A 27,380-nucleotide genomic window follows, 5' to 3' on the forward strand; every position below is an offset into this window, starting at 1 on the left:
CTTTCAGCAATTACAAAGCAATCAGACTTTTTTTTTTTTTGTACTGAGTGCTATGGATGTGTCTCATAGGAAAAGGAAAGAGCAATTAATACTCTTGGGGGAAAAGGATGGTTTGCCAGAATGTTCATGGCTCTTATTTCTTATCACAGGCTGTGGTACTGAATTGTTTTCAGGCATATGGCACCACGCACACAGAGACTGCACTGTTCCTCTTGGCATTTGTATTTTAGTAAGGAGCCAAATTTGTTATCCACATCTCTGTGGGATAAAAAAATGTTCTGTTAGCAGTGGTGAGTGACGTTTTTGTATGAATTTTATTGGAAATAAATATGGCAGCCTCCATATCCCGCTGACTTCAGGTGTCCCTTAAAGAGGAGCTGTTAGGTATAGGGTCTCAGAGAAAAAACACATATATCAGTAGCTAAATATTGGCTCTACTTACATTACATATGCATTTCACTGTCCACGTTTGGATTTCACAGAATTTTTATATAGTATTTGCAGAGAATGATGCTCCTGACAGCTCATGGCAGGTTCCATGTTTGTCTGTCTTCTAGGAAGCCAATTGTGATGTCATATCCTCCCTCACCCTGCTTCCTGATGATTCGACTCACAAAAAAGATCAAGATCAAAGATCCTAATGGTTCATGATCCAGACAACTGTGCAGTGGATCTGTGCAGTGAATATTAATTAGCCATGTGGCTAGGAACAATACCGGACTCCTGCAGTATACTCTAATGGAACATATGCCCTGTGAACAGCACATTGATTTTTCAGTGTTGTGAGCTTGGCTGCAAATTACAAGCTGCTTTAACATGAGCCTGTAACTTCTCACTGTGAAAGCAGCCCTATGCTACGTACACACATGCGACAACGATCGTTCGTTAAGAACGACGAACGAACTTTTAATTGATGAAAGAACGACCTAAGTAAAGGTAGTTTTAAAATGTGTGTAACGATCTGATCGTTAGTACGAACGTTACATCACAGAAAGCAACTATTGCGCCTGCGCATAAAAATTAGAAGTTCCATGGAGAAATAGTGAAATGCGCATGTCAAGCCTAGTACGAACGATCGTTTCCAACGATGTACTACTTTTGCAAACGATCGTCGTTGGTTAAAATCCGCCGAGACAGAACTTTCTTTTGTAGCGATTTGGCTCGTTCGTCGTTTGCCTTAATAGTCGGTGGTTCGTTTTTTGTAACGATCGTCGTTGGTAAAGATCGGGGAACGATCGTTACAAACTACTATAGTCGCATGTGTGTACGCACCTTTAGGGCGGGATAGGGAAGGACCAAGGGAGTCCAGTGGGGAGAAGCAGCCCCAGAATGCTTTGCAGTATCTGTTATGCGTCCTGCGGCCTCCTTAGGAGCTTAGGAATAACCAGCCTTGCTGTTCAGCAAGCATCAAAGTAAGAGAGCTTTTTAACTTCAGTATTGCCTTTTTGGCTTCCTTCTAAACTGTTTAACACAGGAGAATAGAAGTTTAAATTAGCTTTTGCAGCCTGACAGTTACTCTTTAATGCTTGACTTTGAGATCTAGTATTTAATCTCCGTTCCAAGAAAAAATACGTATATTTTAGTGGTACTTATCCGTTAGCCGGGCGCATCCGGCAGGTGGCACTAATTACTATTCCCCCTCCAGGCCGCCGTGGATAGTAGGGAAAGATGTAACTCTGGTGGAGTTTTGTCGCCACCTGCCGGATGCGCCCGGCTAACGGATAAGTACCATTTTAGTTTTGGACAGACAGGAGTTGGAACAACTTTTCAATGTTTGTTTTAGAACCTCTTTCCATTGTTTATTGCTGTCCTGTGAATACAGTCTGTGAAAATGTACTGTACATCATTTCCTTTCCAAACAGGAAGTAAAGAATTCTTTCCAAGAGTAAGCAATAAATAAAGCATTTTTGTAGTGTGAAGGAGATTTGGGCTACGGTCATAGTGGTATTGCGTTGCACATACTACAAAAGCAGGATTTCAAGGAAAGGGAAAGTGACCACCCGCTGTTTGCATACAGTGAAGCTTAAAGTACATACAAAGTATGCTTCACTGCAGCTGTTAATGTGCAACTTATTGCACTGCATTTTTTTTGTGGCAATGGATCCCATTGCACTACAGGGCTAATGCATTGAACGTACTATAGCAATATAATTGCATTGCGTTAACAATGTGATTATATTGTCAGACGCAACGCCCCACTATAAACGTAGTCTTTGATTCCACAAGTACTTTTTTGTAGCTGCCCCTCATTTCCTGTCCCCAGGACCACTAGTTGTCATATTAAAGCTACAAGGTTTCATAGAGGTCTCAGGGACAGGAAGTGAGCTGCAGTCCATCCAGCAAGGACACAGGGCCAGTGCATACCAAAAACCACCAGCGGATCCGCAAATGCTAGAGGTTTTTGGATAGGTTTTTCTGAGCGATTCTAGGCATGTTTAGAGCAATTTTTAAACATGCCTAGCATTTTTTGGAGCGTTTTGGTGTAGCGTTTTTTACAGTAGAGCTGTAACTGGACAGCTGTTAAAAAGTTTGGAAAATCGCTCTGATCTAGCGTTTTTCAGAGCGAATTTCCACTTTCCTGTACTTAACATTGAGGCTGAATCGCCTCAGAAATCGGCAAAAATGCTGGAGGACCCGAGTTTGCGTTATTGGAAAAACGAATTGCTCTGGTGTGCACCATCCCATTACAATACATTAGCCAAGCGCTTTTCAAAGCACTAGCGTTTTTATAAATGCTCCGAAAAGCTCTTAGGGCTCGTTTCCACTGTAGCGGTGCGGAATCGCCTGGATTCCACAGCTGAAGAAATCGCATGCGGCTGCGTTTCCCCATGCGAATTTACCCGCGATTTCGCATGCGATTTCGCATGGCAAGGAGCCAGGCGAATTTAACCATGTCACTGCCTGTGTAAAGTTCCATTGCCTTTCATGCGAAATCGCGGGGAAATCCGCATGACAAAGCCGCATGCGATTTCCCTATTGAATGCATTAGCGGCGATTCGCCCGCATTCCTGCCGCACGCGAAATCTGACGACCCTGTCGTGCAGATTTTTCCCGCACCGAAAAACGCCGCCGCCGCACACGTGGAAACAGCCCCATCCACTAACATTGAGTATGCGAATCCGCATGCAGTGCCCGCATGCGGATTCGCTATAGTGGAAACGAGCCCTTAGTGTGCTCCAGCCCTCAGACAGCAATGCCCCACAAGCACACATAGTTACCACATTAGGGGACTTTCTTTACCTGGCATTTGGCTTTAGCTTTCTTGAAATGTTCTCTTGAAGTATATACTCTGTAAGTATCTTAATCACAAACATTTGTGCTGTGTGAGAAGCTACAATAGAGGTGTGCTATGATTCATGCTTTCTGTGCTGTTTCCTGTGGCCAACACACAGTGAGCTGTAATGGTCAGGAAGCAGATGTTCCTCTCACTGCTCACATTATTTTGTGATCAACTCCCTGGAATCAACACTCCACCATACCATCATACAGCTGTGTGAGGTAATCACGGGCTGTATAAAGATCTGCATCTTCATGCTTCCATGCAGTCATACCCTCTTTATAATGTGCTAAGAGAACTAAATCTTTTTACTTTACATGAACTTCGTCGCCGCTTTTTAAAGGGACTCCGAGCAGTGCAGAAACTATGGAAAGATGCATATCATTTTAAAGCTCTCTTTCTCCTCTTTCCAATGATATATAAACCGCCGCCCTACGCCTTTTAGTTTTCGCTATTTTCGCGATTGAAATTGCCGCGACCGCGATTTCAATCGCGAAACTAAAAACTAAAAGGCGTAGAGCGACGATTTAGGTGTCGCCAGAAAGAGGAGAAAGAGAGCTTTAAAATGATACCCATCTTTCCATAGTTACTTGTATTACACAGGACGACACTTTCCCCAGTGTCAGCAGCTCCATTCAGCAGAAAAAGTCGGCCTGTGTAATACAATGTAACTATGGAAAGATGGATATCATTTTAAAGCTCTCTTTCTCCTCTTTCTGGCGACACCTAAATCGTTGCCCTACGCCTTTTAGTTTTCTTTATTTTCACGATTGAAATCGCGGCAAATTCAATCGCGAAAATAGCGAAAACTAAAAGGCGTAGGGTGGTGGTTTATATATCATCGGAAAGAGGAGAAAGAGAGCTTTAAAATTATATGCATCTTTTCATAGTTTCTGCACTGCTCGGAGTCCCTTTAAATGGATAGATGTAAATTAAATCTGTTGTCACAAAGGAAGCTGCGTGCTGTGCTACAAATTTCTTATATGCCTAAACATGCTAATTGGTAATTTGTTCACTTATTCCCTGCTGCCAATATGTTTGTGTACTGCTGTATGTTTGCCATAAAAGCCATGATTTCTTCCTTTGTCACTCACGTTACAGTGATCTTTTATCAGCCAGCTCTGGAAGGAAGACACAGTCCTATTGGGTTTCTAGATAAGCTGGGCAATAGTGTGTGCAGGGTTTGCATAATTGTAGCTTGTCAAGCTAATCATTTCTAAAGTGGAATTCTAGATAAATAAAATGAAATTTAATCCAGTTAGAGATTTATTGAAATTATTTAACCTAGTACTTGAAATGTGCCTCTGTATTAGTTTCATAAAGGTAGTCTAAAGTGAGAGGAATGTGGAGTCTGCCATGTCCAAACCCTTGTAAACCATGCCAGTTGCCTGGCTGTCATACTAAGCTTTTGTCTTTAAGTTTAGTGTTTTGTGTTTTGTTTTTTAGTCCTACACCTGCAACAAGCATGCAGCCAGCTCATTCTGGAACACTGACAGTCCTTTTCACACCAAAAATTCCATATCACAGATCGCAGTAGCATGAGACATCGTTTGACTTTGAGAAATGTGTAAGGGATTCTTTTGTGCTTATAGAAATTCCATACAAGCTTAATGGAAGTTGCTCCAGATGGTAGATTTCAGCCACAGATTCTTTCAAGATAGATTTGAAAGAATTGGAAATCGATTCAAATCGATTTGATCTGACAGGATGGAAAATCTGTCGATCAGCTGATGGCCCATAGAGTTGCATTGGATCTAATGGTCCAATAATGCATTTAGATAGATTTGCAATAGTTTTCCAATAATTTAATTCTGAAATCTATTGGAAATATGTTCCTAGTGTGTGGCGCACGTCAGATTCCTGTCAGATTCGACTTGACAGGCATCTAACAGAAATCTATCTGATGGTTGAGTCTGCTGCAAATCTATAAGTGTATGGCCACCTTTAGATCCATCCAAAGTGCTTCAGAATCACAGATCTGATAAAAAAAAATGCATGCCCATATGCACCAGCACTATATAAGCTTCAGTTTGTCTTTATTTTTATGCAAGATGGTGAAATTGACACGGTCATTCTGTTCGCCTTCATATTACATTACTTCTCGGCTAAGTTGCTTACCTCTGTATAATGATTTGTTCCCTGTGACCTTTGTTGTGGCTGTGGTGTTCATGTCTGGGAAGCAGTCAGAAGACTGAAATGCTGCAGAATCTTCCTCTTGGCATCTCTAGCCATGCTAGCTTGCTGGCTAAAGCGGTCTTTCTCTGGTGGTTAATGAATGTTTTCAAGCACCTTAATGGGGAAAAATGATGCATAATATGAATAGTTGCATTAAAATGAATTGAGTGAAGTATACTGGTGAATTAATATGTCAATGAGCCACTTGGGATGAATTAGCAAATTTACATGATGTGAAAAGGATGTGCTCGCATTATTTTAGAGGATGAAATGGCTCTTGGAATAGAATGCCACCAGGACACAGGAGTAAGCATGCGGCTGTATGAGTAATTCAGCAGTTCTGTATTCCTCTCAGAGCTTGCCTCACACACAGGTGTTTACTACAGAGCATATGGCAGCAGGACTCCTTTCTGTGTATTCCCTTCCTTTAATGTAACTGCCAGGGCTTTTTGGCTGATGTCACCGTGTACCTGTCACACAGAAAAGTCAATGAATTAGCAAGTGGCATTTCAGCAGTGCAGAAACATTTCCTTTCATGGAAGTGTGCTGGAGGTAACTTAGCCCGCTTGTGTCATTATTGCTATGTGTTATACATAACGCGGTGTGCACGTTGGCACTGTGGTGTCCGCATAGCAAGTTGGCACTGTGTTCATGTGTATGCTGTGTTAATAAAGGTATGGATTGAAGGCTCTAAAGTGCCAGACAACTGTCATAGGCTATGCTGAAAGCTTTCCGGGACAGGACAGAGTCCAATTGTATAGAAAAAAAATTAATGAAGTTGCAGAGTCCAAACCTAATTGTTTTGTTTTTAATGGCTGCAAGCGGCACATACTTTATTGGTTGGCTGCAAATGCCCATCACACAGCACTACTCTTTTTACTGAGCATATGCTAAAGTACATGGTTAGCCATAGGGCTTGCTACAGCTGAGGGGTCCTGGGTTTAAACCACACCAAGGTATCTGTATGCATGGAGTTTGTATGTTTTCCATGTATTGGCTTCCTCTAGATTCTACATTTCCCTCCTAGAATTCAAAATCCAATTATTCCAGCCTTTAGCATTGGGGCTTATCACCTGTAATCACCTGGATCTTTCATTGTCTGAAACAATGGTTCTTATTTGTCTCAGCACCTCTCCAGTGTGTGTACACCTCTCTCCCAATGTATGTAGACTGGATAAGGAAATTTGGAAACGTGTACCAGGGGCTTTTGAGTGTGTTGGATACATAAAATTTTCACCTCTGAGAAGAGAGGTGTTGATATGGTTTGCTTTTAAGTGCAGAGTATTGCAGAGAGTTGTCTGTGTTGCATAAATCAGTTTGTTTGTTGCAGGTATCTGTGTGATTTGTTATAGAGACAGGAAATACTGAATTTAAAACACACCTAGCGTATGAGGTATATCGAAGCTGCCACGTTTATTTCCTTTTTAAACAATGCAAATAGCTTGTCTGTCCTGCTGATCCTCTGCCTGTAGTACTTTTAGCCATAGACCCTGGTGAAGCATGCAGATCAGATGGTTCTGACTGAAGTCTGACTGGCTTAGCTGCATGCGTGTTTCAGGTGTGGGATTTCAACACAATTGTCCGAAAGGATTTAAGCATCAGCAGGAGTTTAGGCAACTGGTATTGTTCAACGTAAATAAATATGGCATTTTCCATATGGCTCTCAGTTCAGTTGTCCTTTAATGCGAATCTACCCTTCAGCTCTGTACAGTTTTAGCTTGATTAGTCTTTTGTCCTCCAGGCCTCTTTGTTGGAGCTCTGTGGCTTCCATTGCCTGGAGGAAAGCACAGGATTGCCTCATTCCTTTCACTTTCCTTTTGACTTTGCTTTTAGCACCCTACGCATTTTGATATTCAGTAGGAAATTAATCAAGAGGAAGGAGTTTCAGCATCTTACTTCAGACATGCTTTCTTATTAGGATTTTTTTTAATAAGCATTTCATTCATATCTTCTAGTCTGTATTATTCAGGACTAGGGATGATCAAAGAGATGCAAATTCTTCCGAGTTGATGCAAATGTTTGCTATTTTTTTATGCAAATGTATGCAGTTTGAAAATGAACCAATCCATTTAAACCCAGGTTCTTGTACACTACATGTGATTCAGATTTGCGATTTTTATTCGTTACTGCATTCTGCATTTTTTTTTCTGCGTTTTTTCGTTTGGCATCCAAGGAAAATTGGAATCTCAAATCGGACTTGCAGTGTGCGGGGGGCCTTAAATTGATTGGTTCTCTTTCAAGCTGCATATATTTGCTTAAACATTTGCATACGTTTTGAAATATTTGCATGTCCTTGATCATCCCTATTTAGGACATGCATTCACATTATGTACGGTAATTCATAATATATTGATCTTTTGCTGGTGTTTTAAACTGAACATGAATTTAAATCTTTTTAAACATAGGCAATGAAATGCTCCTAATTTTTATTAGATACAAATGTTGATGTTGGTTGTTCATCATTTATCTTAGAATTGCAGTAGCTGATGAGCTTGATTTGTCCACTTCCCAGCTGGGTAAATTTTGCATATTGCAATAATGCAGCTAACATACACTTCTCATCAGTTAAAGTGGACCCAAATTAAAACTACAAGATTTCCGAAATAACATCTATTTTTTAAATTATAATAATAAATAGCAGCCTTTTTTCAGCTGCATGATGACAAATATAAAATATTTTACATTTATTGAAGGAACCCCTCCCTTCCTTTCATATTGCCGGGATTTTTCCGGCAAACTGGTGGAGATAAAAAACAAAACACAGGCTGCTACTGATGATGTCATGGGGAGGTGATCTCAGCTTGTGTGAGATTTCACATAGATGCCCCCCCTGTGAGGGAGGGAAGCTGATGGCAAACACACCCATGATCTAAAACCTACTACTAAGCTCAGAAGTAATGGCTGCCACCTGTATAACCTTTGTTATGAAAAGAGAAGGGTGAAAAACATGCACTGAAATGCACATAGGCTTCAAAGAGTGTTTATCTTTGTGTGTGTGTAATAGTGGTGCAACTAAATATTTTGAATTAAAAAAATGTTTGGCTTGGGTCCGCTTTAAAGATTATTAGCAGCTTATTGATTCTCTCTAGTGTCTGTATTGCGGTTCTAACTGTTGCCTTTGTTTGTGTCTTGCAGATTTCTCTACCCTTTGCACCTTTTTTACGTGAAACATGAAAAAGTTTAAGAGAAGACTGTCGCTTACATTGCGGGGCAGCCAGACTATAGATGAGTCTCTCTCTGAACTGGCAGAGCAAATGACCATTGAAGAAAACAGCAGCAAGGACAATGGTAAGCAGCACGCCTTTCTAAGGGCTATATCGGGTTGGTTGTGGATGTCCCTTTCCACAGATAGTTCTGAGCACTCTAACATGCTTGTGCATGACCTGCCGCATTTCCTATATAGTATTTACCATTTTGTTATGTAACGGGTGTGGTATGCTGTGCTACAACTTTGCTTGGCTGCGTTTTCTGCTTTAATGTATTCTGATAACTGATGTGTTCATTCATCTAGCTTTAACTATACCCTTATGATGATCACTTTATTTCTTTATTTAAAGGCTGCTCTACCTAAATTAGTTGTATTGATATTCTTTTGGTACTTCTGAAGTGTTTATCCGCAGAGCTGCCCATAGATTTGCAACGTAAATTTGAACGTGGTACACAGGCGGGTTAAAAGATCCACAATGATTCTCGTGCATTTCGAGCGACTGGCATGACAGATCACATAGGCAGATAATCATTCATAGTCCGCAGTATATACAATGCCATGATTATTAATCAATGTATCTGCGAAATCTGCAGCTCCTCACTTTGATTTATCATCGTGTAACGATCCATTAATTTAGCATATTGTCCATAGTCCTTTAAAACCGTTCCCATCGGATCGTGTGGAACAATCGATTTTTTGACAAAGATGGATGGGGCAGAAAACTGAAGGAGGGCAAGGCTCAAATTGGGCTGTAGGGCCATTGGAGGAGGAGGAACAATCGTTTATCGTTCATTTCATGCAATTTTTAAGTGTGTACATAGCTGAAGACTGATGCCTGTTGGCCCTTTTTTAGCCTCCAAACTTAAGGTAGTGATTGTACTGATGAATGTATAGAGTGCATCTTGTCCAGTGTTCTCCCCAGAATTTTTTTCCAGCCCGGTGGCATGAAAAAGTAGCCGGGTGGGTCGGCACGGGGAAATTTAGTGGCGTGCATAAGTTACCAGAGCACGCTATGCTGCACTACCTCAGCATAGCGTACGCTCGTCTCTCTGTCTCTGTCCACTTTTACCGTTTAGTTTCCAGTTGCATTGGTTGTGGGGTATTGCAGATAGTGTGCAGGGGCCACATATAATCATTTATTAAAGGAAATGTCAGAGGAGTTAGAAAACAAAGATCTACTTACCCGTGGCTTTCTCCAGCCCCTGGCAGCCGTCCTGTGCCCTCGCCGCAGCTCCAGTGTCCCGGGATCTCCTCCATTTCAGATGGCGACCTTGCCCGCCTGGCATCTACTGTGCCTGTGCAGAACGCTCCAGACCGCGAGAATGCTAACACCAGGGGGGCTCATGTAGGCGCAATAGATGCTGACCTGGCTAGGTCGGCATCTCCAATGGAGGAGATCCCGGGACACCGAGCTGCAGTGAGGGCACAGGAAGGCGGTCAGGGCAGGGACTGGAGGAAGTAAACCTTTTGTTTTTTAACTCCTAGGACATTTCCTTTAATTATATAATAATTATATGTGGCCCTTGCACACTATCTACAATATCACACGACGCCCCCATTTCCCCCCGCCCAAACCCTCCCCCCCCCCCCCTGCGATATTGTGCACATCAAATCAGCGCATCTTGACAGCCGGGCACGTGTCAGCGACGAGCGCGGTTCGCGGTGCCAGGGACACAGCGTCATCAGCCGGGCAATACTTTATTCTACTTGGGCATGGTGACAGCAGGGCATGCAGTCTCACCAGCCAAGCGGTAATTAAATTTACCCGGGCGCTTCACCCGTCTGATTCATCCTGGGGAGGTCACTAGTCACAGTTGGCATGCTTTCTTGGTTGTGCAGTGCTATCTATATTTCTCTAGAGACTGATCGTTCATTAGGCAGTATTAAGGACCATTCATTTAGCATATGATCAGGTGAAATAGACATTGGCTTTTTTAGCTTACATATAGTACAAAATGTAAAATGTGATGCTTGAGCCCAAAGAGTCCTTGTTCTGTTACATGCATTGACAGTAAATCAATATTGGTAGCTAAAAAACTGCTAGCTTTTGATAATTTTCATGTAAGGCATTACTGTACAAGAAGTGGTCTTCTATTATTTTATTCTTGGATAGAATGAAATGGTTCGAGCTTCTTTAGACTTTTCATCACTGACCATGTCCCCCATCTACATGAAATGCCTTCATCTCCTCTCCTGAAAAGTGAATGAGATGTATTTTTTCCCCAAAGGTCACAGACTGCAATGCATACAAATTTTTTAGGCCGTGGAACACTTTGAACCTAATTTCACTTGAGGCTACCGGTGGCCCACATTAAAGCTATGAAGATCCCAAGGTCAGGAAGTGAAAGAGAATAGCTGTAGTGGCCCCCACTACAGCTATTCCTTTACTTCCTGACCTGGGGAAGTGGATTTCTGTCAGGTTGTTACTGCTGCCTACACCCCGTAGGCAGCAGTAACAACCTGACAGAAATGGTAACCCTGCCTAAGCTATCCAGAAATATAAAAGTTTTAAAACTGGGAAATTACTAACTAAAAAAAAAAATTAATTTATGTGTGTATATATTATAATTTTTCTACTGACCTTAGCCGAAAAGACCTCACGTTGTCATAACATTTTCAGGACTTGTCAGTCTTTGAGATTTCACTGCCTTAAGATTGAACCTGAAGGGTAAAAAAAGTGCTCCAAATGGGTATTTATCTCAGTAGAGGGAAGCCTTTCGGATAGCCCAGAGGCTTACCCCACCCCCCTTATCTCCACTGATCCAGTGCCAAGACTCATGGAGCTGCTCGACAAGAGCTGTGTCTGGCGGTGTGTGCGGCCGTGCCCCCTTCTTTGAAGTAACCCAGTCGCACTGCGCAGGTTGTGTAAAAAGCAAAGCCTGCTCAGCTCCGTGCTACTTGTGCATGCACAAGGCGCCTGTGCAGTTTGGCTGAGCTCATTCACAACGGGACCATGGTCATGAATTTACAAGGGGTTTCCAAAGGTGGTCGGGAGGAGGATATGAGAATCCTGGAAGATCCAAAGGCTTCCCTCTACCGAGCTTGACATCCAACTTTTTGTCCTTTACGTTCTCATAGGTTTGCTATAAGTGACATCTAAACATTCTAGAGTGAAACGGTTATCTGCTAAATGCACACAGTTTGATACAGGGCTGTGGAGTCGTGGAGTCGGAGTCGGAGTCGTGGAGTCGGAGTCGTGGAGCCGGGCAATTTTAGGTGCCTGGAGTCGGAGTCGGGAAAAAATGCACCGACTCCGACTCCTAATGAATTTGTAACTGTATTTAAAATAGAAAATATGATAAAATGTTCTATTTCTCAGATAAGTCATTAAAAATAATGTATATATACAGTAATAGCTGTGCTTAGTCCACAAAAATGAAATAAACCAATCAAAATTAGTTACTTGTGCTGTGCTGCTTCAATAAAGCAGTCCCCATATTTTTAAGGTCAGATATACATATCTGATTGTGACTGTATATATGATGTGTACACAGGAATCTCTTATATATACTAAATAACATCTATGCTGTAAGAATAAAGCCTGATGTGTAGCTGTGTCACTAATAGAGATGGTCAATGAGATGGAAGTAATTCTGCACTGATGCTGATTTATGCAAATGTATGCACTCCCTTTGCTGATGAAATCAAATAATTTGAAATGTTAAAATTTGGTTTGGTGACTACAAATTAAAGGGTACCTGAGACGGATGAAAAGTAAAGTTTTATACATACCTGGGGCTTCCTCCAGCCCCCTTCAGGCTAATCAGTCCCTTGCTGTCCTCCACCACCCGGATCTTCTGCTATGAGTCCTGGTAATTCAGCCAGTCAGCGCTGTCCGGCCGCATGCCGCTCCCACAGCCAGGAACATTCTGCACCTGCGCAATAGTGCTGCACAGGTGTAGTATGCTCCTGGCGGCGGAGTGTGTGCATGCGCACTACGCCCGACTGGCTCAAGTACCTGGACTCATAGCAGAAGATCCAGGTGGTGGAGGAGGACAACGAGGGACTGATTATCCTGAAGGTGGCTGGAGGAAGCCCCAGGTATGAAAACTTTAATTTCATCTGTCTCAGGTTTACTTTGTTACACAGTAGTACTATACTCTACATATGCACTCCCCACAGAGCTGCAGGGAATCCACTGAGAATGCTGTGCACATTGAACACAGAGGTGTTGTCTGTCACCCATAAACCTTGTTCAGATTGTGCATGAAGAATGTGTGATGGAGGAAGAATCTCCTCATTCCCCTGCAGAGTACCTGCACATCATTCTTACATGTACCCACACTTACATTGCCTAGGGCCTGATAGATGTTCTTTGTTTCAGTTTGTACCTTTTACAAGTACTCTTACCAAGGACTAGTTTTAGTCTAAAGGGAATAAATATAGTAGTCAACATATCCTACTCACTTCAGTTGTCTTGTAAAATTCCTAAGCGTTGGCAGTTAAGAGACGAATTTCATGTTACATACTTTTAATCAACAAAATTGTAATATGCAAATTAGAGGAGTCTGAGTCGAGGAGTCAGAGTCGGAGGAATCCTAAACGTCGGAGTCGGTGGATTTTTGGACGGACACCACAGCCCTAGTTTGATACCACTTCCTGCCAATGTTGAATATAGAGTAGCTCTGCCCAGATCATTGAAAATTCATTAATGCGGGATTGTCACCATAGAAATCACATTTCAACAGCAACTGGGTATATTAAGTTATAAAGATGCTAATCCTGCATTCAAAACTTTTAAAACTTTTTCTGCTGTTATGGTTTGGAGTTATCATATACCTTAGGAGCACTGGACCTTAAAGCGGAATATAACCCTGCATTTCAACTTTGCTCTAAAACATTATTTACAGCATATTATATGCAAAAAGCATTTTTTTTGTTTACTAGACCAGCATTGGAAGGGTTAAACACAGAGGTTTTAAGTTCCGTGCAGACGTTCAGATAGTTACATTCTATTTAGTTATATGTATATATTTAGAAATGTTACACACTCTTTGGCTTTCCTCCAACTCCTTCTCAGTGAGAGAGATGAGTCACAATAAACACTTAGATACATTTGTGTAAACAAAAAGTATCTAACTCAAGTTCGGATGCGTCTGCAAAAATCTCCAGGGACTTTAAAGCCCTGTGTAACCCTTCCAATGCTGGTCTAGTAAAAAAAAAAAAATGCTGGTTGCATATAATATACTGTAAATAATGTTTTAGAGCAAAGTTGAAATGCAGGGTTATATTCCGCTTTAAATTGCCCTTGCCATTGGCTGGCAAGACAGTTGTATGCTGGGAGAGTCTTTTTATCTATGATATATTCCTCCTCTTCCCTTTATTTCCCCCTCCTTCTAATGATATAAGACAGTGCACTTCCTAGTATAGACCTCAATCTGAGTGTCTGAAGACTCTGGGAGGAGGGCGGGTAACAAATACACAATTAGCAAGAGGAGAAAAAAGACAGAGAGGAAGTGATGTCAGGATTAGCTTCAGTCAAAGGTAACCAAGATGGAAACTGTCTAGACTAGGATTCTCTGCTTTTCCTTTATAAGGGATTCACAGGAATCCTAATGTGGGCAGTGCAATACATCTGTTATGTAAGTAGAACTAGTATTTATCTACTTGTATATCTGTTTTTATTTCTAGGTTAGCATAGGTGTCAATTGTTCTTTAAAAAACATGGCCAGATGCATTCTTTACACTGTGCTGCATAACCCTGCACATGACTTGAACACTAATGCTGGATACACACGGTGCGTTCGTGCACTCGATTTTCCCGTCGATTCCCGTCGATTCGTTTATTTCCAACATGTCTGATTTGGATTTCGATGGATCGTTAGGTTGATTCGCATGCAAAGTATGCCGAATCGACCTAACGATCCATCGAAATCCAAATCGGACATGTTGGAAATAAACGAATCGACGGGAATCGACGGGAAAATCGAGTGCACGAACGCACCGTGTGTATCCAGCATAACACTATTCTGATGGGGGAGGAGAAAGTGCAGGAAAGTAATTCATTTTTTTTTAAAATAGAAATAGAACAAGGCAAAACAAGTAAAGTAAAATAAAAAAATCTTGCTGTTCGAGTTGCTTTATTTTCAATTAATCCAGTCCAGGTTTGCCGGCTCACTCATAATATCCCCATTGGGTATACTCTGAGATCTCCAGAGATAGCTTAAGCTATGCATGCACTGCGTGTTAATAGTTTAGGTGTTGGATTCCATGTAAACCTAGTGATTTCAATTTATGGAGAACTACAGTGTTCTTGACTGGTGATTGATCAGAATATATTTGTACAAGCAGTACTGGGGGGGGGGGGGGGCATGTTTGCTGGCAGCAGCAGTATGCCAGCGATGTTCCTATAGCTTTTGTACTGCATCTGAAAATCCTCCTGAAATCTTAAGTCTATTGGTGCTAGGTATTGTTTACCTGATCTACTACAAATAGTATAGTGTGAACCAAGAACATAATATATGAGAAACTGACCATTGGCAAGTCACTAAACATTATTTAAAAATGAAATGAATACATGTGGAAGTGCACATGTGTACATTTGGTGAATGAAAGTTGTTTTCATATGCCAGTTAATTTTCTACAGATACTTGAGAGTTCTAGGGTAGACAAATTAATATGGAACTTAGGAGCTGTTCTGTCCAGTGTAGAAGTTTGCAAGACATATGTAGACAAGTAGGGATGGACAATGTATGCAGCTTAAAAATGAACGAATCAAATCCTGTTGAGGTAAGATTCAGTTGGTCCATTTTCAAGCTATATAAATTTACATACACAACTTGCCTGATCCTCCATCAACTTGAAATTATTTGATCATCCCTACAGACAAGTCCAGTGACAGATGTAGAAAAAAACTCAAATGTCAAGGACCAGCTGTAATTTAAAGAGACACTGAAGCGAAAAAAAAATTATGATATTATTTGTATGTGTAGTACAGCTAAGAAATAAAACAGTAAGATCAGATACATCAGTCTAATTGTTTCCAGTACAGGAAGAGTTAAGAAACTCCAGTTATCTCTATGCAAAAAAGCCATTAAGCTCTACGACTTTTGTGGAGAGGGCTGTCTAATGACTTTTATTATTTTAACTGTAAGTAAACAAATGTCTTTTTCTCTGCCAGAGGAGAGGTCATTAGTTCAGACTGCTCTGAAAGAATCATGTTGAATGCTGAGTGTTGTGTAATCTGCACATATTAGAGAATGATGCAATGTTAGAAAAAACACTATATACCTGAAAATAAAAATATGAGAATATTTTCTTTGCTGCTAATCTTCTAGTAATTATTCATAGTACACAACCAATTCATTATATCATATTTTATTTTTCGCTTCAGTGTCATTGCAGCCAGAGGGGGAAAAAGGGGGCTCCGGAGGTCGGTTACTTGTGAAGTGGATTTGTCGCTGGGCAAATCTGGTTGTATAAGGTCACGGCATGAAGAGACGACTATGGGGCATGCAGCTGTCCCCGAGCCGGTGTGCGCGGCTGGGGGGCGGTTACAAGGCTGCATGTCACGCGGGTGTTTATATATTTCATTCGGTACCTCCAGACCCCTGTACCCCAGCTCTCTGTGAAAGTTTGAGATGGTTATTGACTATTCTTTTATTATGTTTTGGGTGATTGTTAATTTGGCTGAATAAAGTGGGCTGCTCTGGCCTTAAATCAATCCAACGCCAAGTAGTCCGTGTGATTATTTTAGTATGAGTAAGTAAGGGGTTGTGAGGGGGGGGGGGGTCTGAAGGGGGAAGTAGGCTCCACCATTATCATGTTCCTGGTGTCACCCAATAAATTAAAGCGGATCCGAGATTAAAAACTAACTAACTATAACAAGTAACTTGTCTATATATCTTATCTAAAGTTTAAATAGTTTACCCAGCAAATATAGATGCAAACAGCTTTAATAGAAAATTATTATTTCTTCCTGTGATACAATGACAACAGCCATGTTGTTTGTAAACATTACACAGAGGCAGGCTTATCTGTATCTTGATCACTAAGCCTGTGAAAAAAACCTCATCCCCCCCCCCCCTCCTCCCTCCTCCCCTCTGTCTCTGAAATCAATGGGTAGTAACACCTCCTCCTCCTCCTGCCCAGACTGAGCTCCCATGAGCCCTTGCTACTGCCAAGGCTCTCTGAAAACCTGTGGGTGTGGTTTATTTAGTTTATAGGGAATTAGAGTATTAAAACAAAAACAAAAAAGTATTTGGCTTGAGGAATGCCCTATAAACAATAGAAAAGGAACACAATTATGCAATGAGTAAAGGTTCACCTCGGATCCACTTTAATGTGAACACCAAGTTTTACTTGTGCCACTAGGTTAAAAGGCTGAATTGCTGCAATGGCTGTGGTTGTCAGAAAAGTGATGGACATACGGAAATTAAAATGTTAGAGTACTAGTTTCCACCATATGATTTTCATCTTAAATGTGTTTTTATATAGTGTTTTTCATGGGTTTAGTTTGGCTCCCCCCAAAAACTCACCTGTAGGTAAACTCGCATTACGCATTATGCAGAAATCCTCTCAGAAATTATCTTTTTAGTTTGCTTTCAGCCCTGTCTCATTAATCATTCTATAGAAAATATAGTATTCCTATATTTTTTTTTTTTTGTAATTATTGAATGCCAATAATGCTTCACAAATTCAAAGGCAGCGTGTTCATTGCCGAGATTCACAATGACAGAAAGAGTCTGCTGGCTCGCCTGCCTCTGCACAAATGAGGGCATATCAAAGGAATGTTGTACTTGAGCCAACTTTTATTATTTTAATGAACACAGTTGAATGGCAGTGTCATATCTGGGATAGCTGCTCTCTGGAGATGTGCTTGGATCATACTGGGAATAGCTGCTTGTCTGCTTTCGTCTATCGAAGAGGTGAAAGGCACATTTGAGCCAAGATGCTGAGAACAAAACGGGCCTGTTTAGAGCAAGGTTTTGGTTTTTACACAGTTAAGCATTAGCGGATGAGACGATCTGAATTATGTACTTTACATTACATGCCTACAAATCTGCTAAATGGCATTGCTTCAAATGAAGAAGGTGGGAGGATTATGTTCTTTAGAGAGTGGATTGTGAAAAAATATTCTCAGCGCTGTGCAGAAATATACATATCAGAGTGAGGTGTCTGTACAGCACTTGGGCCCTGAACTGCTGCCTGAGTGAGTGAGGGCCAACCCCTTCGGGTGACAAGTATATGTACAGTATATGCACTTTAAAGCGGACCTGAACTCTTGCACAGGACAGAAGTAAAACTTAGAGAAATGCACCCTGTATGTATCTAGAGAGTTTAGCCTGTCTTAACTCCCCCTCATTTGTGTCTAGTCACAAGTTGTAATTTGATCTCCCCCTGTGTCACATGACTGCCTATGGCAGATAAGCTCATTTGAAAGCACAGGCTATAAACAGTATGTCTGCTCCCATGAATCAGGAAGTAGAAACTGTGCAGATTTATTTTAGGATTTGTATCGGCTGTAACAGACATGTTTTTTTTTTTTTTTTGTTTAACCACTTGAGGACCACAGTCTTTTCGCCCCTTAAGGACCAGAGCCTTTTTCTCCTTTCAGACCACTGCAGCTTTCACGGTTTATTGCTCGCTCATACAACCTACCACCTAGAGGAATTTTACCTCCTTTTCTTGTCACTAATACAGCTTTCTTTTGGTGCTATTTGATTGCTGCTGCGAGTTTTACTTTTTATTATATTCATCAAAAAAGACATGAATTTTGTCAAAAAAATGACTTTTTTAACTTGCTGTGCTGACATTTTTCAAATAAAGTAAAATTTCCTATACATTTGAGCGCGAAAGTTATTCTGCTACATGTCTTTGATAAAAAAAAAAACCATTCAGTGTATATTTATTGGATTGGGTAAAAGTTATAGCGTTTACAAACTATGGTGCCAAAAGTGAATTTTCCCATTTTCAAGCATCTCTGACTTTTCTGCGCACCTGTCAGGTTTCATGAGGGGCTAAAATTCCAGCATAGTACAAATACCCCCCAAATGACCCCATTTTGGAAAGAAGACATCCCAAAGTATTCAGTGAGAGGCATGGTGAGTTCATAGATTTTATTTTTTGTCACAAGTTAGCGGAAAATGACACTTTGTGACAAAAAAAAGGTTTCCATTTCTTCTAACTTGCGACAAAAAAAAATGAAATCTGCCACGGACTCACTATGCTCCTCTCTGAATACCTTGAAGTGTCTACTTTCCAAAATGGGGTCATTTGTGGGGTGTGTTCACTGTCCTGGCATTTTGGGGGGTGCCTAATTGTAAGCACCCCTGTAAAGCCTAAAGATGCTCATTGGACTTTGGGCCCCTTAGCGCAGTTAGGCTGCAAAAAAGTGCCACACATGTGGTATTGCCGTACTCAGGAGAAGTAGTATAATGTGTTTTGGGGTGTATTTTTACACATACCCATGCTGGGTGGGAGAAATATCTCCGTAAATGGCAATTGTTTTATTTTTTTTACACACAATTGTCTATTTATAGAGATATTTCTCCCACTCAGCATGGGTATGTGGAAAAATACACCCCAAAACACATTATACTACTTCTCCTGAATTCGGCGATACCACATGTGTGGCACTTTTTTGCACCCTAACTGCGCTAAGGGGCCCAAAGTCCAATGAGTACCTTTAGGATTTCACAGGTCATTTTGAGAAATTTCGTTTCAAGACTACTCCTCACGGTTTAGGGCCCCTAAAATGCCAGGACAGTATAGGAACCCCACAAATGACCCCATTTTAGAAAGAAGACACACCAAGGTATTCCGTTAGGAGGATGGTGAGTTCATAGATTTTTTTTTTTTTGTCACAAGTTAGCGGAAATTGATTTTAATTGTTTTTTTTTCACAAAGTGTCATTTTCCGCTAACTTGTGACAAAAAATAAAATCTTCTATGAACTCACCATACTCCTAACGGAATACCTTGGGGTGTCTTCTTTCTAAAATGGGGTCATTTGTGGGGTTCCTATACTGCCCTGGCATTTTAGGGGCCCTAAACCGTGAGGAGTAGTCTTGAAACCAAATGTCGCAAAATGACCTGTGAAATCCTAAAGGTACTCATTGGACTTTGGGCCCCTTAGCGCACTTAGGGTGCAAAAAAGTGCCACACATGTGGTACCGCCGTACTCAGGAGAAGTAGTATAATGTGTTTTGGGGTGTATTTTTACACATACCCATGCTGGGTGGGAGAAATATCTCTGTAAATGACAATTGTTTGATTTTTTTTTTGCACACAATTGTCCATTTACAGAGAGATTTCTCCCACCCAGCATGAGTATGTGTAAAAATACACCCCAAAACACGTGGTATCGCCGTACTCAGAAGTAGTATATTGTGTTTTGGGGTGTATTTTTACACATACCCATGCTGGGTGGGAGAAATCTCTCTGTAAATGGACAATTGTGTGTAAAAAAAAAAATCAAACAATTGTCATTTACAGAGATATTTCTCCCACCCAGCATGGGTATGTGTAAAAATACACCCCAAAACACATTATACTACTTCTCCTGAGTACGGCGATACCACGTGTGACACTTTTTTGCAACCTAGGTGCGCTAAGGGGCCTAACGTCCTATTCACAGGTCATTTTGAGGCATTTGGATTCTAGACTACTGCTCACGGTTTAGGGCCCCTAAAATGCCAGGGCAGTATAGGAACCCCACAAGTGACCCCATTTTAGAAAGAAGACACCCCAAGGTATTCTGTTAGGAGTATGGTGAGTTCATAGAAGATTTTATTTTTTTGTCACAAGTTAGCGGAAAATGACACTTTGTGAAAAAAAAAACAATACATATCAATTTCCGCTAACTTGTGACAAAAAATAAAATCTTCTTCTATGAACTCATCATACACCTAACAGAATACCTTGGGGTGTCTTCTTTCTAAAATGGGGTCACTTGTGGGTTTCCTATACTGCCCTGGCATTTTAGGGGCCCTAAACCGTGAGGAGTAGTCTTGAACCCAAATGTCTCAAAATGACCTGTGAAATCCTAAAGGTACTCATTGGACTTTGGGCCCCTTAGCACAGTTAGGCTGAAAAAAAGTGTCACACATGTGGTATCGCGGTACTCAAGAAGTAGTATAATGTGTTTTGTGGTGTATTTTTACATATAACCATGCTGGGTGGGAGAAATATCTCTGTAAATGACACATTTTTGATTTTTTTTTACACACAATTGTCCATTTACAGAGAGATTTCTCCCACCCAGCATGGGTATGTGTAAAAATACACCACAAAACACATTATACTACTTCTCCTGAGTATGGCGATACCACATGTGTGACACTTTTTTGCAGCCTAGGTGCGCTAAGGGGCCCAACGTCCTATTCACAGGTCATTTTGAGGCATTTGTTTTCTAGACTACTCCTCGCGGTTTAGGGCCCCTAAAATTCCAGGGCAGTATAGGAACCCCACAAGTGACCCCATTTTAGAAAGAAGACACCCCAAGGTATTCCGTTAGGGGTATGGTGAGTTTATAGAAGATTTTATTTTTTGTCACAAGTTAGTGAAAAATGACACTTTGTGAAAAAAACAATAAAAATCCAATTTCTGCTAACTTTTGACACAAAATAAAATCTTCTATGAACTCATCATACACCTAACAGAATACCTTGGGGTGTCTTCTTTCTAAAATGGGGTCACTTGTGGGGTTCCTATACTGCCCTGGCATTTTACGGGCCCAAAACTGTGAGTAGTCTGGAAACCAAATGTCTCAAAATTACTGTTCAGGGGAATAAGCATCTGCAAATTTTGATGACAGGTGGTCTATGAGGGGGCGAATTTTGTGGAACCGGTCATAAGCAGGGTGGCCTCTTAGATGACAGGATGTATTGGGCCTGATCTGATGGATAGGAGTGCTAGGGGGGTGACAGGAGGTGATTGATGGGTGTCTCAGGGGGCGGTTAGAGGGGAAAATAGATGCAATCAATGCACTGGGGAGGTGATCAGAAGGGGGTCTGAGGGGGATCTGAGGGTTTGGCCGAGTGATCAGGAGCCCACACGGGGCAAATTAGGGCCTGATCTGATGGGTAGGTGTGCTAGGGGGTGAAAGGAGGTGATTGATGGGTGTCTCAAGGTGTGATTAGAGGGGGGAAATAGATGCAAGCAATGCACTAGCGAGGTGATCAGGGCTGGGGTCTGAGGGCGTTCTGAGGTGTGGGCGGGTGATTGGGTGCCCGCAAGGGGCAGATTAGGGTCTAATCAGATGGGTAACAGTGACAGGTGGTGATAGGGGGTGATTGATGGGTAATTAGTGGGTGTTTAGAGGAGAGAAGAGATGTAAACACTGCACTTGGGAGGTGATCTGATGTCGGATCTGCGGGCGATCTATTGGTGTGGGTGGGTGATCAGATTGCCCGCAAGGGGCAGGTTAGGGGCTGATTGATGGGTGGCAGTGACAGGGGGTGATTGATGGGTGGCAGTGACAGGGGGTGATTGATGGGTGATTGATAGGTGATTGACAGGTGATCAGTGGGTTATTACAGGGAAGCACAGATGTAAATATTGCACTGATGAATTGATAAGGGTGGGGGGGTCTGAGGGCAATCTGAGCGTGTGGGCGGGTGATTGGGTGCCCGCAAGGGGCAGATTAGGGTCTAATCTGATGGGTAGCAGTGACAGGTGGTGATAGGGGGTGATTGATGGGTGGGTGATGGGTAATTAGTGGGTGTTTAGAGGAGAGAAGAGATGTAAACACTGCACTTGGGAGGTGATCTGATGTCGGATCTGCGGGCGATCTATTGGCGTGGGTGGGTAATCAGATTGCCCGCAAGGGGCAGGTTAGGGGCTGATTGATGGGTGCAGTGATTGACGGGTGATTGACGGGTGATCAGGGGGGATAGATGCATACAGTACACGGGGGGGGGGGGGGTCTGGGGAGAATCTGAGGGGTGGGGCGGGGTGATCAGGAGGGAGTAGGGGGCAGATTGGGGACTAAAAAAAAAAAAATAGCGTTGTCAGATAGTGACAGGGAGTGATTGATGTGTGATTAGGGGGGTGACTGGGTGCAAACAGTGGTCTGAGGGGTGCTGTGGGCGATCAGGGGGCAGGGGGGGGGGAATCAGTGTGCTTGGGTGCAGACTAGGGTGGCTGCAGCCTGCCCTGGTGGTCCCTCGGACACTGGGACCACCAGGGCAGGAGGCAGCCAGTATAATAGGCTTTGTATACATTACAAAGCCTATTACACCACGTTCATGCGGCGATCCGGGTGCTAGTAACCCGCCGGCGCTTCCGAACGGCCGGCGGGTTACAGCGAACGGGGGCGGAGCCAGTCCCCGGCGGCTGATCGCGTCACGAATGACGCGATCGCCGCATAGCAACACCCGCAGCCGCCACCGCCGATGGGCGTATTGCGGTCGTTTGGGCCCGGACTTTGCCGCCGCCCATCGGCTGGGGGCGGTCGGGAAGTGGTTAAAGGGTATTATGCTTTTGTATCTTTTAGAGCAGAGAGGTGTTCTGTGTTCAGGTCCACTTTAAGGCCTCTTAGTAGGATTAGCCATACTATGCCAGGGGAAAAAAACACACATATACCGGTAAGTAGATAAATACTTGATCTACTTACATAACGCAAGTATTGTACTTTCCAAGTTTTGAGTTCAGTGAATTTTATATAGTAAATTAAGAGAATTCTGTTCCTGGTGGGAACCATGTATTTTGCCCACAGCTGAGGCTAAATACTGAGGTCATTCTTCCCTTAACTTTTTTTTTTCTCTACTCCAATCACTGACTCACCTCAGCCTTGCTTGTAAACACAAGTGAGCAGGGATCATGTTTCAGATAAGCAGCTAGGAAGGGAAATAAAGGAAAGAGGAGGAATGTATTATAGATAAAAAGAACCCCCAGCATGCAACTGACTACTAAAGGGCCAGTGCTCCTTAAGTATGTGATCACTCCAAATCATAACAGAAAAAGTTTTTTGAATGCAAGATTACCATCTTTATCACTTAATACATTCAGACCAGTTGCTGTTGAAATTTGATTTTTATGGTTTACACAGCATATGTATCTACAAACAGCTTTAGCAGTTTATGAATATTTATTCCTGTGATACAATGAGGGCAGCCATGTTCTGTTTGTCACATTGTCACAGGCTGAGAGCTGGAGATGCTATCAGCTTGCCAGTGTCATTCAGTCCCCTCTCCTCCTCGCTCATCCCCTCTGCCTCTGAAATCTCTAGCTAGTAACACCTCTCCCTCCTGCCTAGACTGAGCTCCTATAATCTCTTGCTAGTGTCTGAAAATGCCAAGGTACTGTGAAAAGCTGTGGGCGAGGCTTGTTTTAATTTAACCACTTGAGGACCCAGCCTTTACCCCCCCCTCCCTCTTAAGGACCATTGTGGTTTTTTGTGATCTGTGCTGGGTGGGCTCTGCAGCCCCCAGCACAGATCAGGTGGCATGCAGAGCGATCAGATCGCCCCCCCCCCCCTTTTTTTCCCACTATGGGGATGATGTGCAGGGGGGGGTCTGATCGCTCCAGTCGGCAGGCATGTTGCGGGGGGGGGCACCTCGAAGCCCCCCTCCGCGGCAATTCCCCCCTCCCTCTCCTACCTCTCCCCCCTGGTGATCCGCGCTGCACAGGACGCTATCCGTCCTGTGCAGCCTGTGACAGGATGTCCCCTGTCACCTGGCGGCGATCTCCGGCCGCTGATTGGCCGGGGATCGCCGATCTGCCTTACGGCGCTGCTGCGCAGCAGCGCCGTTCAATGTAAACAAAGGAGACATACGTCTCCAAAGCCTTTGGCCTCCGTTCTCTCCTCATAATACGGAGGAGCATTGGTTAGCAGACACGCGTGACCTGGGGGAGACGTGGCCACATGGTCTGCACTCTGAGGCATCATAGAAGAGGGAGAGGAGCTGCTCACAATTGGCTCCTCTACCCTTCATCCACTCCTCTCTGCTTCAGCCGCGCCTCTCGCCTTCAGCCATGGGCTGGGTAGGACTTTATGACAGCCGCGGCAGCTATACTTGACAAGACGCGATCTACCAAATAGGCGGTCGCGATCTAGCGGTAAATCACGATTGACCTATTGGGCACACCCGCTCTAAATACATTCAGGGTGCATTTCTGTTATCCTGTCCAGTGCAAGAGATCAGGTCTACTGTAACACTGTATATAGTGTTCGACAAGCAAGGATATCGGAAGTGCATAGACTGCACTGTCCAACGTTCTCACTATGCTGTATTGTAACGCACTGCTGCATGCTTGTTTGTCAAACTGAAGCACTGATCCATACATTGTCTATGAATGGGTTCAGCACCGCAATGGATGGTAAAGCAGATGCCACGCGTTGCATAATCTGAACTAAGCAGAATACTGCTTAGATGCAGCCTTGCTGCCTGCGGGGAGTTTAGAAGTACACAAGTAAAATGATCAATATTTCCTGATAGTTTCAATTAGGAAAGTAATGTTTATAACTAACACAGGGCATGCATAGTCTAGTGTAGGTCTAGCGTAACATTCTGGGCACATCTGTCTTTAAGCCACACGTGTCTTCAGTGGTTGTATCGTGCTGAAGCTCTGCTTGCGTGTTCTTCAGCACACGGCAGCCACATGCTTGAGTGAGGTTTTTTTGTTTTGGTTTGGTTTTTTTTTTACCCACTGATTGTCAGGTTCTTTGATCTGGCAGATTGTTTCCTGATGGACCCAAAAGATACATCCCTCTCTTATTGACATCTGATTTTTCAGCATGAAATCCAATAAAAATCCATAAAACTGCCTCTCCCCCAGGTGTCACTGCTGCTACTCGGGCCCCATGCAGAGTATGTCACACGTTCCTCTAGCTGGCTTACTCCTTCCTCTGTGCTACTGTCATCTCCCAGTGTCCATAGTGATCCAGCGGAATTTAAACACTCTCATACACTGCCGGGTCACTACAGGCATCAGAAGCTTATGGCAGCACAGAGGAAGGAGCACGCCGTGTGGAGAGGCGAGTGTGGAGCACTAGGCTGTACTAATACTCTGCCTGGGGCCCCAGTGGGGCCTACACTAGCAGGGAAGACCTGTAGGCCATCACCAGCTCTAGGCACCCTGCATAAATACTGACCTGCCTCCCCAATCAACCACTGTGCAGAGTGCATTCAGCATGCAGATTTCAAGCAGCCGAGTGGCACTGGCAGCGTTTGTAACCCCACTTTGGAGTTACGTGATGTAAAGAACCTGCAACATGTCAGCTGTGGTTACACTCAGATGTGACACCATGGGGGGCAGCCTCTCCACCACTGAGCGCAAGCGATCGCCTGACTAATGCATAGGAGCAACTGAGAGGCAGTAACTTCCGCCTTCAGCCTTTCGTGTGAAGGAGGCTTTGTGTGGCAAAAGGAGTAGTAGAAAAACCACAGTAATGTCCAGCAGAACAACAGTTATGGCAAAGTATTCAGTTATTAGTGGCTAAAGGTGGCCACACACGATATAATAAAATGATCCAATCTTTTTTTATTGAATTGCCGTAAAATCAGATTTACTAATTTTTTTTTTTTTTTTCCCAATAAGTCCATCTGGAATGGTGGATTTTTGTTATTCTTTTTTATGAAAATTGAATGGTGTGTGGTAGATTGTCAATCTATTTATATATGCACCAAAGCAATTTTCTGAGCTTCCAATCATTTTTATCATAATTGAGGAAAAATTGAACAATACAGTATGTGTACCACACACATGCGTCAGATTTTCGAAATGTTACAATCAGTCAGAAAAATAGATTCACATTCTTTATTGAACAGATATTTTAAAAATTGTATGGTGTGTGTGGCCACCTTAACTGTTCCTCTAGGAATCTTGCCAATTAAAGCGGACCTGAACTCAGAACGTCCTTTTTGCTCTAAAAGACGCATAACAACATAATAACCTTAAAACAAAAAATATTTCTTTGCTACAGCTGATACAAATCCTGAAATACATCTGCATGGTTTCTACTTCATGATTCATGGAAGCAGACATATTAGTAACAGCCTGTGCTTTCAAATGGCCTTATCTGCAGTGGCAGTCATGTGACCCAAGGGGGAGATCAGATTACAATGTGTGATTAGACAGAAATGAGGGGGAATGAAACAGGCTAAACTCTCTAAATGCATACAGGGTACATTTCTCGGTTTTACTTCTGTACTGTGCAAGAGTTCAGGTCTACTTTAATTCATGTACCCACCAAGCAGTAGGTGCAGGTATCTGCATCAACTCCTTTCAATAGCCCTGCTGCAAGGATAGTGCAGTAGGTTTAAAATGATGTTAGCTGGACCATTAAAACTACGTCAAGATACATCTGTAGACTTTTATTTTTAGATGTTGTAATGTAAAGCCAATTAGATATATCTATATTTCTATTTTCCTAGGACTCTGTCATACAAGTTCAAATTAAACATAATAATTTGTTAAAATAAACCTGTCCTGGAGAGCTAGTTATAAGCTCTTCTAAATCCACCTGAAGCCCCGCACACAATAGATTAAAGTTGGCTGAGGCAGCCTCCAATGAACTCTTCAGCCGAAAATCCGGTTTATGTACAGTGGCACCTGAGCACCACTCGGCAAAGAAACCAACGGGGGTCAACTTGCTCGTGTGACAGCCGATGGCTTTGTGCATGCCAATCGCCCCTGCCCTCTGTGTGATGTCATGTGGGCCCCCTGCATCGGCCCTGCATCTCCCCGAACAGCAACAGAACGCGTTGTCAGCTGTACACCTTGCTCCATCTGTACAGCCTCAGCCCAGCGATTGTCGCCTGAGGCAAAAGTTCCC

The 27,380-nt window shown here is 42.7% G+C and overlaps 1 protein-coding gene across 5 annotated transcripts in view; it reads left to right on the plus strand.

Annotated features, from left to right (window-relative positions):
• CDK17 (cyclin dependent kinase 17) overlaps positions 1–27,380 on the plus strand; it is a 223,351-nt gene that overhangs the window by 86,710 nt on the left and 109,261 nt on the right. For all 5 annotated transcript variants that reach the window (XM_068276904.1, XM_068276903.1, XM_068276900.1 and 2 more), the window contains one exon: positions 8,588–8,740. In XM_068276904.1, coding sequence (XP_068133005.1) covers positions 8,623–8,740 — 118 coding nt within the window. In that variant the 5' untranslated portion in view covers positions 8,588–8,622. The remainder of the gene's footprint in view (positions 1–8,587; positions 8,741–27,380) is intronic.

Source organism: Hyperolius riggenbachi, chromosome 3 (assembly GCF_040937935.1).
Source record: "Hyperolius riggenbachi isolate aHypRig1 chromosome 3, aHypRig1.pri, whole genome shotgun sequence".
NCBI lineage: Eukaryota > Metazoa > Chordata > Amphibia > Anura > Hyperoliidae > Hyperolius > Hyperolius riggenbachi.